General features: G+C 35.8%; 1 protein-coding gene across 2 annotated transcripts in view; it reads left to right on the plus strand.

Moving 5' to 3' along the window:
• The window catches only part of METAP1 (methionyl aminopeptidase 1), a 67,882-nt gene that overhangs the window by 35,106 nt on the left and 15,744 nt on the right, over positions 1-17,032 (plus strand). For both annotated transcript variants that reach the window (XM_025423640.3, XM_035709604.2), the window contains exons 2-6: positions 730-781; positions 7,579-7,691; positions 8,803-8,863; positions 13,608-13,699; positions 14,900-14,983. In XM_025423640.3, coding sequence (XP_025279425.1) covers positions 730-781; positions 7,579-7,691; positions 8,803-8,863; positions 13,608-13,699; positions 14,900-14,983 — 402 coding nt within the window. The remainder of the gene's footprint in view (positions 1-729; positions 782-7,578; positions 7,692-8,802; positions 8,864-13,607; positions 13,700-14,899; positions 14,984-17,032) is intronic.

Below are 17,032 nucleotides of genomic sequence, written 5' to 3' on the forward strand. Positions count from 1 at the left end.
TTGAAGTCTGAGGCTTAACGTTGCAGTAGGAGGCAATAGGTATGACCTGCGTTTTCTTAACTTAGCAGTTGGCAGGCTTTGAAAGATATAAGGAGAGGAAAAGGGAAGTAGGAGATTCTGGCCCTGTAAGGAGAAACTAGCTCCTCAGAGCCCTTAGACAAACTGTGAGGGAGAGGAGAAGCTGTAGCATCACTCGTGTCATGTGGTTTGATCACTGCATAGTTCTAGGGGTGCTTTCAGTTATGTTTTTAGCTTTTTTTCTTATTTGTTAGTTACTCTTTTATATTTGCAAAGTCAAAACATTTGTAGGACTTTGTGAATTTTCTTAGTAGTTGTAATGATTTGTTTGAATAATTTTAAATTCTTTGACAGAAATACTATAAGAATGAAAGCATAAACAAGATCTTTGGTTGAATTCATTTTTCTGATTTATTACTTGAGTTCATTATTTGAATTCAATTTATTACTTGAGTTCATTTTCCTAATAATTTTGAAAATAATTTGGTGGCATAAAATTGAAATATAACTATGTGACTACTCTTTATAATATAGGCTAATGTTTTTTACTTGTCTGAAGTATCTCAGTTTTTAAATAGATTTCACCATTTCTTAAGCTTGCCCAAATATTGAATGCACAGAGATTCCAACATTTATTTCTTATGTCCAGTATTCCTTAAATGTCTCTGATTAAGGGAGACCTGACGCTGATTTTCTTGTTTACTCTTTTAGGAATGTTTTAAAGGAAGTTGGGCAACTCACAAGTTACTACATAAGAAAGCAAGTAAGTAAAATCACACATCTCTGTACTATTTGTCTTAGATTTGGCTTTTATGCAGAGAACTAGAAATCTTCCAGTTCTGAAAATATGTATTTGGGTTTCTGAAAGTATAATCCCAAGAGCTAGAATTAGCATGTATTTTAAAACTTTTTATTCTTTGTGGTATGTAATTGTGTAAATTGTGTAAAATGTAATTGTGTAAATAAAATGTGGCTGAGTGATCTCTTTGTTAATCTTGTATGTAATGTGAAAACATGAGATGGTTGTTAGGATAGATGAATCTTTCTTGAAAAGTACCTGAGAATGTCCTCATTTTTCGGCACTTGCTTTCCTTCGGAAAGGGTTTGTGTGTTGTAGGCAGGGGCACATGAGCTGTCTGTCTTCTAAATTTAGCCAGATTTCTTTGTTTTTGTTTACTTTTCAAAATTTTATTACTTTGTTTTTTGTTTTAATATTATTATTTGCAGCCATAGGTTCAATTTTTCTTTTTGAAGTTACTTTCTGAGACAGAAAGTAACCACAGAGTGAAACTATTAGCTACTTCTTAGCTATTGCTATCAGCCACATAGATCTATCACCAATTCACATGACCTATTCTGCTTTAGCTACTTAATCATTCTGTAAATTCATGTCATTAGTGGGCTGCCTTAAGGGCTTAAGACAAGTCCTCACAGTTACCTGAAAACTGACCATGACTTTCTAGTCTTACAACATAGCCATCCTGATGAATGAAAGCTTGGCAGGCAGCACATGGTTCTTGGTATAAAGTTTCTGTTTCAACCTACTGATCTTGGTAATTTTTTATACATCTAGTTGTGTATTTTTTAGGAATTTGCTGGTTTAATAAACATAAGTAGATTATATATATCTATCATAAAATCTCATTGAGGTCAATTTACCATTTGAAGGAAAGGGAAATGAAAGTGTAAAAAGACATTTTCTGTGGCTCTATGAGGTGAAGTGTACATTGAATGGAAATGCTAGGTTATTGTGGAAGGAAATGTGGTTAGAGATGAGGAAGGAGGATCATGAATAAATGAGAATTTAACAAAGCATAAATAGCAGGATTTGTTACTTCAGATCAAAGTGTAGAAGTTGGTTTCAATAATGCTATTTATTCCGTCACACATTAAGTCCTGCATTTCTAATGTGTTAGATATTTTTAGAGTTGTTTGAGCCAGTTATTAACATTTTATATCCAGGCTGTTAAAGCATAGGGAAGTGAAGGGTTGAGATGAAATAGTATGTTAGTAAAACAGCTTAGAATGGATATCTACCCCAAGCATTTGCTAACTTATTGAAATGTGTGTGTTTGTGTGTGTGTGTGTGTGTTTAAGATTTTATTTATTTTTGAGAGACAGAACAAGCATGAGCAGGGAGAGGGGTGGAGGGGGCAGCAGATTCCCCTACTCAGCAGGGACCCTGATTCATGGCTTAGTCCCAGGACCTCAGGATCATGACCTGAGCTGAAGGCAGATGCTTAACCAACATACATACAGTATGACCCTGAGTGTGTGTTTCTTTAATACTGGTTTCTTATGGGAAATTAAGAGCCATTATGACCTACACTCCAAGAGAATTAAACAGCTAATGCCCCCTAAGTAAAAAGAACATAATTATTACTGTCTTCAACTGAAACTTTGCATTTTACTCATTGCATTTTACTGTGGTGCCATCTTTTAGATAGTGCCCTTTTGAATCTTTGGGATGATTTTCTTAGTGAGTGAGTATTGTTCTTGATCCCTTTGGGCTGTATTGGGTAGAGACAGCCATCAGCTGGCCTGCCTTATATCTTTTACACCCTGTTAAGTAGACCCTGATTATACCATTATAGATGAGAGACTTAGAGGAGGGAATGGTGTGGAGAAGGTTGGTATCCAGGGTAAGACTAGTATCTGGAAAGGGATCAAGGGAAAAGAATGTTGGGCTGGCAGGGAACCAAGGGCATATTAGAAGATCACATCTTATTCCAAGAAACAGTAGCGAGATAACATGCAACATGAAGTTCATTTCATGAAGATGATATACCCAGTTTTTTTCTTTTCTTTCCTTTTCTTTTTTCACTGTAATGCATACTGATCTCTAATTAAGGATGCCTGATTTATATTTATATTGGTGCAGGATATTGGTCTGTCATTTGCTTTTAATATTTTTGCCTAGTTTTGGCATGAGAGTAATCCTGGACTTATAATATGGAAGATGTTTCCTCCTCTTTTCTTTTCTAGAAGAGATTGTGTACAATTGGTATTCTTTTTTCTGTAAATATTTGGTGGAATTTACTAGTGAAGCCATCTGGACCTGGAGTTGTTTTGATTGCAGAAGCTAATCAGGCCTTAGGAAAATTTCAACTGTGAGTTAAAGAAATGACTCAAGGGCAGAATTTACTTTTCCTGTATCCTGGTGAAGAAGACTGCTTAGATTGCAAAGCCTTTGCACATAGTGTTGGTACTCGCTTGATGTATACTTCCAACATGTATCTTCTGTTAGAACGCACACAGTAGCATTGGCTTTTATTTTTTTAAAGATTTATTTATTCATGAGAGACACAGAGAGAGAGGTGCAGAGACATAGGCAGAGGGAGAAGCAGGCTCCCCGGGGGGAGCCTGATGTGGGACTCGATCCCAAGACCCAGGGATCACACCCTGAGCTAAAGGCTGACGTTCAACCACTGAGCCACCCAGGTGTCCCAGTAGCATTAGCTTTTAGTCTGACCTGTGAAAGTTGTTATTAATAATATAGTATGTTTTAGATTGTCACTTTTTTTAGATTATCACTGACACATTCAGTGTGTGTCAGTAAAAGGACTTTATAAATATCTTTGAATAGCCAAAAGCATGATATGAAAACTCTATTTTTAAAAAAACCCAAAACTTTATTTATCTATTTTTTTATTTAAAGATTTATTTATTTATTCATGAGAGACACAGAATGAGAGAGAGATGCAGAGCCATAGGCAGAGGGAGAAACAGGCTCCTTGCAGGGAGCCCAAGGTGGGACTTGATCCTGGATCCCGGGATCACAACCTGAGCCAAAGGCAGGCGCCCAACTGCTGAGCCACCCAGGTGTCCCAGCCCAAAACTACATAAATTTTTTTATTCTACTTGTCTACCCCTCCTCACCTAATATGCTTGGTTTTGGGATTGCAGAGAGAAGGTGTTATGTAATCATTTAGAACTGGTTCCACCAAGCTTTGTAAGCATGAATTATGTGAAGCCTTATCTCCAGAATGCTAAAATTCTAGGTTTGTTGTAAGGATTAAATAAATCAATCCACATAAAGTTCTTAGCCTATGTACGATGCCTAGTAAGTGCTCAACAATTGTTTAATAATCATCTCTGGAAGAACTGAGTCAGGGTTGTGATCAGAAAATCCTGTCCCAGACAAAGCTTAGACATGTGCAGTTCTTCTGTGTCAGCTGAGTAGGAGAAGGCACCTTCTTTGGAATAGGACTTTGTTCAAGAAGGAAGCCTGGGTGTGCTATGCCTTGGGCCACATCTTGTGTATATCCCACAGTACCCACAGTGTACCTGGCTGACCCTTTTGCATTGTAATGTTTGAAAGACAGCTACAGATGTTTATTTACACTGTTCTGTTTTGATAAAGACCAGTTGGTATGTGACTTTGTAACTGACCCCCCAGTACAGTTCATGCTTACTAAGTATCTGTTAACGGGTCTAGCATTTAGGTCTGGATCAAATTGATGCTAACATGTCAACTAACTTACTTTTAAAGTGTAAATTTCCCTAAGTAAATTATACATGGAGATTAGAAAAGAAATTGCCATAATTGAGTCTTTTTTTCTTAAGATTTTATTTAAAGATAAAATGAGAGGCACGCACAGAGAGACACTCACAGAGAGAGGCAGAGACACAGGCAAAGGGAGAAGCAGACTCTGTGCAGGGAGCCCGATGTGGGACTTGATCCTGGGACTCCAGGTTCATGCCCTGAGCCGAAGGCAGACGCTTAACCGCCTAGCAACCAGGCATCCCACCATAATTGAGTCTTAACTTGTTTAGAGATCTTTGAATTAGTTATTTGTTGGAGGTCTGCTTTTAATTCTCTTTTGAAAATAGGTAGTGGAAGGGCCCAAATGCAGATCAGCGGGAAGCTTTGAAAGATTGTACATCTTTTCTTCTCCCTCCCCAAGTCCCCAGGAGTGCATCAGACCCAGAAGCCTACATCTTGATGGCTGTTCTGTTCTATGTTTCAGATGAAAATTATTCTTGACGTTCATGTTTCACACAAAGCACTTGATACAGTGATAATTGAAGCAGGCATCAGTTGGCCTGCATTTGGAACTGTTTTCTGTAATCCTTGACCCAAGGCAAGGTGTGATGGATGGAGTTCATTTTTGTCCTGGGATGCGAGATGTTTTTCCTATTGACATTCGTGTTCATGTTGGTTTTCTTGAACTCCAGAGGGGAGGAGGATCTAAAATTCAGGAGGATGACAGAACTTTTCTTTTTATTTGCTTTTTTTTTTTTTTTAAGATTTTATCCATTTATTCATGAGAGACACAGAGAGCGAGAGGCAGAGACACAGGCAGAGGGAGAAGCAGGCTCCACACGGGGAGCCTGATGCAGGACTCGATCCCGGGACTCCAGGATCATGCCCTGGGCCAAAGGCAGGCACTAAACTGCTGAGCCACCCAGGCGTCCCTCCTTTGCTATTCTTACTCTTATTTTTTAGTCTTATTCTTTACTATTTCTCTACTTCATATGTAATATTATAATTGTATTCTCTTCCAAAGTAATGTGCATGGACTGGCTGTATTTTTTCATTCTTGTCACTTGTACCTCAACTTCCTTTCAATCTCAGGTTGATGATGGGCTCTGCGGAGAGGATACTGGACTGGGAAAGAGCATTCCTGTATATCTCTGCTCATTTGAGCCATGTTGCCTGTTTTCCTCTTCTGCAAGATGAGTCCGTTAGTGTAGATTGTCTTTTTTTGTTGTTAACTTTAGTCACCATGCGACACTTGACATCCCTAGGACTGACTTCTCTTATGACTGGGAGTTTATACCTTTGGATCTCCTTCACCCACTTCACCGATCCTCTCTATCTTAGCATTATATGAGTCTCTCTCTTCTCCCCCTTTTGTATGTTTAGGTTAGGTTGTTTAAAGGGTTTTTTTTTTTTTTAAGATTTTATTTATTTATTCATGAGAGACACACACACACACACAGACAGAGACACAGGCAGAGGGAGAAGCAGGCTCCATGCAAGGATACTGATGTGGGACTCGATCCTGGGACTCCAGGATCACACCCTGGGCCGAAGGCAGGCGCCAAACCGCTGAGCCACCCAGGGATGCCTTAAGGGGGGGGAGTGTTAATTTTCTTATACACTTCAGAAATTATGTGAAGTCTGACTTTTAAAAGCTATGATAGCTTAACAGTAAACAGGAGATCAGTATGCATTGGGAGGTGTATAGGTTGATTTGATGTAGCAGAGATTTGATTTCCTGCTGTGTAAAAAAAGTCTTAGGTTACTTCTGTTTTACTTTGTGGATATGAGATGCAGTCAGAGTGCTGACATCAGACATCATTGAGGATGTGTTCCATGTGCAAAGAATTCTTAGTTGTATTTCTGTGAGTACAACATTATGTATTAATAACTAACCTGGTAGGAATGAGTGAGTGAGTGAGTGCGTGTGATTTTTAATTTTCTATTGAGTTTTCAGTAATTTTCTATTGATGGTTCCCTCCTCTTATCTTTGAGTTTCCTACTTTTTTATTATTCCTTTCCTGAAAAAGACATATGATAACTATAAATTTTTTTTTCTTTTTTTTAAAATATTTTACTTATTTTTTCATGAAAGATACACAACGGGGGGGTGGGGGGCAGAGACACAGGCAGAGGGAGAAGCAGGCTGCATGCCAGGAGCCTGATGTGGGACTCGATCCCGGGACTCTAGGATCATGCCCTGGGCCTAAGGCAGGCACTAAACTGCTGAGCCACCCAGGGATCCTGACTATAAAATTTTCAAAGCATTTTGAAATATTTGTCTGAAAGCTATTTGTCAGCTAAGTGGGAAATTTTGTTTTTTATTTTAAATTTGCTGTGGAATTATTTAGAATCTGTTCTTTTAGTAAGAGCACAGAATCCATTTATAACATCTGCTCTCAGTTGGGAAGTTTTGCCTAGGCTTAGATTTTATATTTCAAAAACTGGGCCTTCTATAAATTGACATTGTAGAGAGAATACATTTAGCATTTTCTTGGAAAAGGAGTTCTGTGATCTATTCCTATTCCTTCCTTCTTCTCTTCTCTTCTCTTCTCTTCTCTTCTCTTCTCTTCTCTTCTCTTCTCTTCTCTTCTCTTCTCTTCTCTCTCTTCTCTCTCTTCTTTTTCTTTCTTTTTTTTTTTTTTTCCTCTTTCTCCATGAGAGAGGCAGAGACATACGGGGAGGGAGAAGCAGGCTCCCTGTGGGGAGCCTGATGTGGGACTCTATCCCAGGACCCTGGGATCACTATCTGAATCAAAGGCAGATGCTCAACCACTGAGCCACCCACACATCCCAGCTATTCTTATTTGATACTGTATAAAATCTTAGAATATGTTTAGCTCCGGCCTTTTAAAAGCTCCCAAGACACTTGGATCTTTGGGAAATCATAGGGTTGGTGAACATAGCAAGAAAGCAGCAGCTTTGGTGATTTAGGTTGGGGTGGAAGTTTGCTAGATTTTTATGCCTGGGCTCTGTGGCTTGGTTTCCAAACAGGTGATAAAGTATTCTGGTGCTCAGTAGCTTGACAATTGAAGTATTCTTTCTCTTCTTTTCTTGTCTTGTCCACCTCCCAGAAGATGAAAAGGCCAAGCGAGAAGTGTCTTCCTGGACTGTAGAAGGTGATATTAACACTGATCCATGGGCAGGCTATCGATACACTGGTAAACTCAGACCACATTATCCACTGGTGAGTAAATAAGGTAATAAAATGTTTACATTTTTTAAAAGATTTTATTTATTATTTGAGAGAGGATAAGCAGGGGAAGAGACAGAGGGAGAGGAAGAAGCAGGCTCCCCACTGAGCAGGTTGCCTAATAATGGGCTCAATCCCAGGACCCTCAGATTGTGAACTGAGCAGAAGTCAGACTTTTAACTGACTGAGCCACCCCAGGTGCCCAAAATTTTACATTCTTTTAAATCAATTTGCACAATTTCCAGTTTCCTAAAAATGATGCATGTATTTTGTATTCCAATTATAAGTTATATAATCAATATTAAATTTGCATTCTAGCTCTCTAGCTTTTATGATATATTATTTGGAAATTAGGGTAATTGACAGTCATGGGCAAAGCAGAAAAAATTTTTAGTGAAAGAATGAAAAACTCTTTAATCTTAAAAAAGAAGGAGGTAGATATTTTCTGGCCAACACAGTGATAGTGTATATCACTATTTTCCTTTTTTTTTTTTTTTTCTTATAGCAGAATATATTTCCTTCTTAATTTAGATATGGCTTTTCTGCCACTTCCAGCCCTTCCTATGTTCTTGGTAGGTAGACTTCAAGAATAGGAATTGACTGAAGTTGAAATCTGTTTGCAATCCTTAAATATTTCAAAACTGTTTACTGATGTTTTTCTTTTTACAAAAGGAATATATATTTAATTTTTAAAATTTGGAAAAATCTAGAATACATGAGAAAGTCTCTTTAATTCTACCTCCAGAGATAATGGCCAGGTGCATATTGATGTATATTTACAAGACATTATTTTATTTTTGTTTTTGGTTTGCCGGTTTGTTTGGAGCAACATGGGCACCTTGTTTGTGTGTATCATCTTAAATCCACTCTCCTTTCTTCCTTAAATATCCTAAGGGAGTGGCATTAACCACTAGGAAAGTAAAGTTTGGTCTTCATGAAATAGATAGGATATTTAAGATGTCACTTAAATCTTGTTTTCCATTTATATGATAGGAACTTTTATGTTCAGTGTGTTTTCCCCTACTTTTTTTCTTTGTTAGTAAAAATCTTAATAATGAAAGTTACTTTCAGATTTGGTTTTAACTAACCTCTTTGATGTTTTTAGATGCCAACAAGGCCAGTGCCAAGTTATATTCAAAGACCAGATTATGCTGATCACCCTTTAGGTAAATTCTGTGCTGATTCTTCATTTTTCAGTTTGTGGGTTTGGTGACTACTGCAAAGGAAAAGAGTGCTTTTTCTGTAGAAATTTTTCAGTGCTGGATTTCCAGTAAATGTAAGCATGTTTTTCTGAGACACACTAGAACATTTGCAAGAATTAAAGATTCTTTTCTCCCTTTAGAAATCTACCCAATTCTGAAAACATTGTTTATGCAGCTGCTAAAGGCTACATTCAACATAATGTATTTTGTGTTGTTATATCAAATTCTAGATTAAAAAATTGTTTTGATTTTAACATATCCTCCTACCTTAATTATGTAGTATTTATTTAGATAAAAAACAGATTGTGGAGGCCTTGATTGAATGCCTGACTACAAAGGCTGGGCTATAGCAGTAATAGAAATAGTAGTAAGGATGATTATGATTCTGTAACTGATCCGTATTTTTTCATGACCATGTGTCAGGCACTGTGCTAGGTTTCTTACATGTGTTCTTTCTCCATTTAATACTTTGACCACTCCTGAGTTGGGTTCCATGGTCTTTTCCATTTTATAGATGGATGGGTGTCTGAGATACCCAGAGACAGTAGGTAATTTGCAGCACAAAATAGTGGAGCAGTCTGACCTTAGGGCCTGTGTATATAGCTTAAGTTGGACTATGTGAGATGACTGATTTTACATGTCTGATATGTTGAGAATTAGCATTTTTATGTGGTTTATATACTAAGCTATGTTTGCTTTATTCTCTAAGAAGTGGGGAGATGTATTAACTTCTTATGAATATAATTTTATTTTTTTAAAGATTTATTTATTTATTTTAGAGATAGAAAAAGAGAGGGAGTGTGCTCCACAGTGAGAGGGGAGGAGGGAGAGGAAAGAGAATCTACAAGCAGACTCCCTGGCTGAGCATGGAGCCCATCTCGGGGCTCAATCTCAAGAACCTGAGGTCATGACCTGAGCTGAAATCAAGAGTTGGCTGCTTAACTGAGCCATCCAAATGCCCCATGAACATAATTTTAAAATTGAGTTAAGCTCCCCACTTCCAGAGGAATTGAAGGACAGGACAGTCTGAATAATAGCATACTGTTAAGGATGTATATTTCATTGCTCTATACTTAATATTCTTGCATATAGTTTTAATTTGTATTTAAAAAAATTCATAGATAAGGTAAATTCTATAGGATAAAATGTTATACAGTGAAAAATAAGTCCTACTCTCCAGAGGTAATGTCTCTTAACGGTTTCTTACACCACTTTCCAGAGATATTTTATGTCTGCCCACCCCCGGTTACACACTAAAGAAACACGCTATATACACCTTTTCACCTTGTTATATCCTCTTAATATTTCTTATAAACATTCTATATAAACACAAATAAATCCACTTCTTTCTTTTCAGTGACCAATGTGTATTCCATTTTGGAGATGCATCATAGTTCATCAAACCAGGCCTCTACTAATGTATGGCTAGTTTATTTCTAGGTTTTTGCTTCTCACAATTTGGCTGCAGTAACCATTACATCTTTGTGAACATGTGAGAGTATTTCTGTTGGTGAATTGCCTAATGTAAATAGGTGGTTCAAAGGATGCATGCATTTTTTATTTTGAGAGAGACTACAAATTTCACCATTTTGCCATTTGTTACTCTCTTTAAAAATATATGGGGATTTCTTTTCATATATTTTCCTCAGTATAGAATATTGCCAAGTTTTATGATTTGTGGTAATTGTTATTATAATTTATATTTTTAAATTTTAAGGTTGGGCATCTTTTTATATGTTAAAAGGTCATTCGTATTTTTCTTTCTCTTGATCTGTTCATATCTTTAGCCTTTCCTCCCCCGGTTAGATTAGTAGTTTTTTCTGTACTGACTTATGAGTACTCTTTGTATATTAGGAAAAATAGTCCTTTTATGTATGAGTTATAAATGTTTTTTCCCAAATGAACGTTTACATTTTATCTTTTGTAGCATTATATGTATGACAAACTTTCAACATTTTTCTGTAATAAAACTTAGAAGTGTTTTCTTTTAAGGGTGTCTGGCTTTATGACCTAGACAGACCTTTTTGGTTCAGAAACTGTAGAAATATTTCTCCTCTTTTCTTCCACTATTTTCATGGTTTCACTTTTTATGTATGATAAGATTTTTGATCCCTCTAACAATTACTATGAGGAGTTAAATAGGGGTGCAACTTAATTTTTCTCTCAGAAAAATAATCTAGTTATCATATGACTAACGTTTAAACATATCAGCTGTCTTTTAACTGATTTAAAATGCAATCTGTGTCTTAATAGTAAATTATCACACATCTGGGTCTGTTTTTGGTTTCTACGCTATTTCTTTTTTTTTTTTTTTAAAGATTTTATTTATTTATTCATGATAGTCACACAGAGAGAGAGAGAGGCAGAGACACAGGCAGAGGGAGAAGCAGGCTCCATGCACCGGGAGCCCGATGAGGGATTCGATCCCGGGTCTCCAGGATCGCGCCCTGGGCCGAAGGCAGGCGCCAAACCGCTGCGCCACCCAGGGATCCCTCTACGCTATTTCTTTAACGCATCTGTCTAATCATGTGCCATTGCCAAACTCTATTTTTTTTTTTTTTTTAGATTTTATTTATTTGAGAGAGATAGCAAGAGAAAGCAAAAATAAGGGTGGAGGGAGAGGGGAGAAGCACTTTCCCCACAGAGGAGGGAGCCTGATGAGGGGCTGAATCCCAGGACCCTGGGATCATGACCTGAGCTGAAGGCAGACGCTTCACCTACTGAGCCACCTGGGTGCCCCCTATTGCCAAGCTCTTAATTATTATTGCTATATAATGTTTTAATAGTTGGTAAACCTTTTTGCCTCCACCTTTCCTCTTTTTCAGAATTTTTTTGGTATTGTAGGTTTGTTTTTCTGTGTGAAATTTAATTAAATTAATTAAATTATTTTTTCCATGTGAAATTTAGAATCAGTTTGTCTGGTTCCCCAGAATATCCTGTTAGCATTTTTTATTAGGATAACATTAAATTTATAGACTAATATTGGAAGAATTCACACCTTTACAATTTTGAGTATTCCTACCCAAGAATATTGTTTTTCTATTTTGTCTCCTTCTATGTCTTTTAGTGGGGTTTTCAGTTTTTCTTCATTAGGTTTTTTGTTGTTGTTGTTACATTTATTCCCGGAGACTTTTATCTCTTTTAGTTACTCTTGTGAATAGTACGTTTTGTATTTTCTAGCAATGGTTTGTAGATGAGGAAGTTAATTGACTTTGATACGTTTATCTGATATATCTGCCAGCTTGCTGCACTCGTATTTCTAGTTATTTACCAGGTATTCCCTTGTTTTAGGGACACATAATTATTTCTAAAAATGATGAAGATTTAGTTCTTTTCTTTCTAATTTTATACATCTTATTCTTTCTCTTGTTTAATGACATTTGTTAGTACTGTCAGAACATTGTTAATACTGCTAATACTAATACTGCTGACAAGTGGACATTCCATGATGATGGTTCATAACTTGAGATTTGTATTTGTCATGTTAAGGTGATAACTGGTCATGTTATCAGAATTCTCTTTCTAGATGATCATTTATTTTTCCTCTCTTAATCTGTGGCTCTGATGAATTATATGAATAGATGTGTTAATATAGAACTATCCTTGTGCTTCTAATAGGAATCTCGTTTAAGTCATGCTGTATTTTATGATTTTTGGATTCTGTTTGATAATACTTTATTTGGGTTTTTATATCATTTATAAAAAAGATTAGTTCATGGTTTGTTATATTGTTTTTGTCAATTTTGAAATTATTATACTGGCTGTAACACTTTTAAAGTGTATAAATAACTTGAATTAAGCTAATTTTATTAGTGAAGATTGGGTGGTATTTTTCAAACTTTTTTGACTGTGACCTACAATGAGAAATGCATTTTTAAAATTTTTATTTAAAAAATTTTTTTCTTTGAAGATTTTATTTATTCATTTGACAGAGGGAGAGAAAGAGAGAATCAGGGAGCATGGGTGGGGGGAACAGCAGAGGGAAAGGGAGAAGCAGGCTACCTGCTGAACAGGGAGCCTGATGCAGGGCTGGATCCCAGGACTCTGGGATCATGACCTGAGCAGAAGGCACTTAGCTGACTGAGCCACCAAGGCTCCCTGAGAAATGGATTTTATAACATGATCTGTGTGTGTATGTAAATTAACAAACATTCCACAATAGCACTCATTCCTACTCTATATGATTTAGTCTAAGATTTTCTCTTCCATTCATTTACTTAAAAAAAAAATTAGTCATGGTCCACTAATGGGTCATAGACTACAATTTGTAAAACACTGACTTAGGTTCTTGTTTAAAAAAAATCATGGAGTATAATTGATTCATCACTGGTTGGTATATAATTGCTTCATTAGCTGATGATCATGAAAGCAATTTGTAAATTGTAGGTACTTTTTAAATGTGAATCATTTATTGATCTTATCAGCATACTGCCTGTCATGTAATAAGTACTCCATATTGACTGATTTCTAATAGATTTGGGAGTTTGGCTTTAGAATTCTTTTCTTCAGTTCGTTTAGCAATTTCCTTTTCATGTTGGAAATATTTTTAAAAAGTATCTGACCTGGACTCTCCAAATGATGAGATACCATTGTGTGAAATAATAAGGCTAAATAATAAAGGCTATTGTGTTATCAAGAAGACAATTATGCTAATAAGTACTACATCTTTTCATTCATTTTGGCTTTTCTTACTGATTTTCTTTTTCAGGAATGTCTGAATCTGAACAGGCTCTTAAAGGTACTTCTCAAATTAAATTGCTCTCATCTGAAGATATAGAAGGGATGCGACTTGTATGTAGGGTAAGAGTTATTTTTCCACCATGGGTTTAAAACATGTTTAAGTGGACATGAAGTAATTAAACATGAAGTCAATGATTTGTTGATTTATCAAGGTAGTAAATGTTACATTGTAAGACTATGGCTAGCCATACTAACTTTTCATTAAATGATTGTTAGCATATAATTCATGCAACTTTTGTTTTCTACTTCAATAATTGAGATAGCCTCTTTGAGAAATAATATGGCAGGTAATCTAGTTTAGTGGTCAGCCAATTTTTTTTCCTGTTGTACTAATATTACTATTTTTTAAAAACCCAGGTATTCATGATATTTTGTCATTTTATTTTCACAAATCATCATAACATAGGCAAGCTTTAAGGCTGTTTATAAAGTTAAGGTAAGGCTTCTGTTGTGAAATACAGTAGCCCACCCTTGTTTGTGGTTTCACTTTCCACGGTTTTAGTTACCTGTGGTCAACCATGGTCTGGAAGCAGGTTATCCTTCTGATGTATTGTCAGAAGGTTAATAGTAGCCTTATGCTACATCACATTGCCTGTGTTCTTCACTTCACCTTATCTCATCACGGAGGCATTTTACATCTCACATCATCACCAGAAGGGTAAGTATGGTATAGTAAGACATTTTTAGAAAGATCACATTCATATAACTTTTATTAGAGTATATTGTTATAATTGTTCTGTTTTATTATTGTTGTTTGTCTCTTACTGTCCTTAAATTTATAAATTAAATTTTATCATAGATTTATATGTATAGGAAAAACATAATGTATGTTCGGTTTAGTACGGTCTGGTTTCAGGCATCCAGAGGATCTTGGAACATACCCTTGCAGATAATGGGAGACTATACCTAGGAAGTATAAAAATACTTCCTCTACCTAGGAAGTATAAAAATGTGAGAAGACTTAACTTCCATCAATTGATTATTGTTTAGGTTCTGTAGGCTATGCATTTTGCATAGAAATCATTCATGCTTATTTATTAAGCTAGTTAGCCCAAATTTATTTATATATTTATATACACATCTGTTTATTGATGGACATTAGAAATGCAAATGGTTTTAAAATGAAAATTTGAGATTATCATATTCATGGTGAGATTTATTTTTACAAATCTCTTACAAAATCTAAGATAGTACAAAGTGTACAGATTTCTGTTTCTATTTCATTTCTTCTTGAGTGTATTAAATATTTCTCTTTTACAGCTTGCTAGAGAAGTCTTGGACATTGCTGCTGGCATGATTAAACCTGGTGTAACTACTGAAGAAATAGATCATGCTGTACACTTAGTAAGAACTTTCCTTTTGAAAATATTTTTCACATTATTAGCTTCTAAAAATTAAGTAAGCTTAAGTTCTGAATGTCCAAAAAAATGTCCAAATTAACATAGCTAATTTGAAAGCAGATTTTTATTTTGTTAAATATAGAAAATATTCAAATCTTTATTCCCATTTTTAAGTATCTGTAATATATGGTCTGAGGTGAGCTTGAAATATCTTGTTTCTGAAACTTACATTTTATGTTTTAGTTTAGTTTTTATAAAATGATTAATTTTATAAATTTATAGTGCTTTGTTTTTTTTAATTATAGTGCTGTAAATAAATCATACCACTCCATACATTAAAAATTCTGAAATAAAAAAGAATACAACTTCTGAAACTAGATTAGTATAAAAATGTTACCTTTCGTAGCTACAGGAACAAAGAAGTAAATAGATAAATGTTTGTAGTAAATATGATATAGGGATATCTTTTTTATAAAGATTGCCTGTCCCTCATGGAGAGACCTTAGTATGTGAGTAGTAGTGAATGCACACATTATATGAGTAGATTGTTCACAAGAGAAGAGCAATAATTAGTTAATAAATCACATGGAAAACTAATTAAACCTCCTATGGTAATATAAACAAATGCAGATCATGAATACCTACTGAATTAGTGAAGTTTTTTTTTTAATATTTTATTTATTTATTCATGAGAGACACACAGAGAGGCAGAGACACAGGCAGAAGAAGGAGGCTCCATGCAGGGAGCCTGGTGTGGGACTCGATCCCTGGACTCTGGCATCACGCCCTGAGCTGAAGGCAGGCGCTCAACCGTTGAGCCAGCCAGGCATCCCGTTAGTTAAGTATTTTAAAGATGTTTATTTACACTACCTTATGGAGGAGATGAAGCTGGTACTCTTTTACATGGTGATGCTACTTTAAATTGGGACGACCTTTTTGAAAGGAAATTTGACAGTCTGTCTTGAGCTATAAAAAGGCTCATAAATTTATTTATTTATTTATTTACTTACTTACTGAGAGAGAACCCATGTGTTTGTGCGTGCATAAGTCAGGAGGGTTCAGAGGGAGAAGGAGAGAGAGAATCCCAAGTGGGCTCCATGCCCCAGTGTGCAAGCAGTGGGACTTGATCTCACATGCCTGAGATCACAATCTGAGTCAAAATCAAGAGTCAGACATTTAACCAACTGAGTCACTCAGGCACTCAACTTGTAAAATATTTTATTTAAAAAATGTATAAATTCTGATTTGGGGGAATTGTTCCATATGTTACAAAATATATAGTATGCATTAACAGCATTTTGCGTGCTTGCTATAGCCAAGATGTTCTTTTTGTTTTAAGATTTTATTTATTTATTAGAGAGCAGGAGTGGCAGGGAGGGGCAGAGGGATAGAGAGAAGCAGACTCCCCACTGACCAGGGAGCCTAATTATGGGACTCCATCCCAGGACCAAAGGCAGATGCTTAACCAACTAGGCACCCCCAGGTGCTCTTTTACCTGCTTCTTTTACCAACTCATTTAATTTCTGCAACAACTCCATGAGGTAGACACCATTGTTGCCTCCATTGTATAGGAAAGGAAACTGAGGCAGAGGTTAATTAACTTGTCTAATGTTACACAACTTGTAAGTGATGGAGTTGGCATTTTTAGTCAAGAAGGTTTGCTGTGCTCTAAACTACTATTTATACTGGCTATGGGAAGTGTAGAAGTATATTATTAAATAAGGGAAAAGTGACAGGCATGTAGTTATTGGTTGTAATTTTTTTTGTAATTGAGAAAACTTAATTTAAATTTCTAGTAATAGTGGAATTGCCAGTAAAATTATGATATATTTCATGAATCATATTATATGCAGCTGTTTAAAGATTATTAGTCTGAAGACTGTGTAGCAGTATGGAAAGAAATATCATACATGCTATGACTCACTGTATTAAAAAATCCAAGTAAAATAAGACTGATTAAGGAAAACCAGACCATTTTCTTAGAGGTACCTTTGTTGTTCTATATGAATATAATGATTAAATGTATTTGTAAGTACTTTATCATCTCTTAATT

The sequence above is a fragment of the Canis lupus genome, chromosome 32 (genome assembly GCF_003254725.2).
Source record: "Canis lupus dingo isolate Sandy chromosome 32, ASM325472v2, whole genome shotgun sequence".
Taxonomy (NCBI): Eukaryota; Metazoa; Chordata; class Mammalia; order Carnivora; family Canidae; genus Canis; species Canis lupus.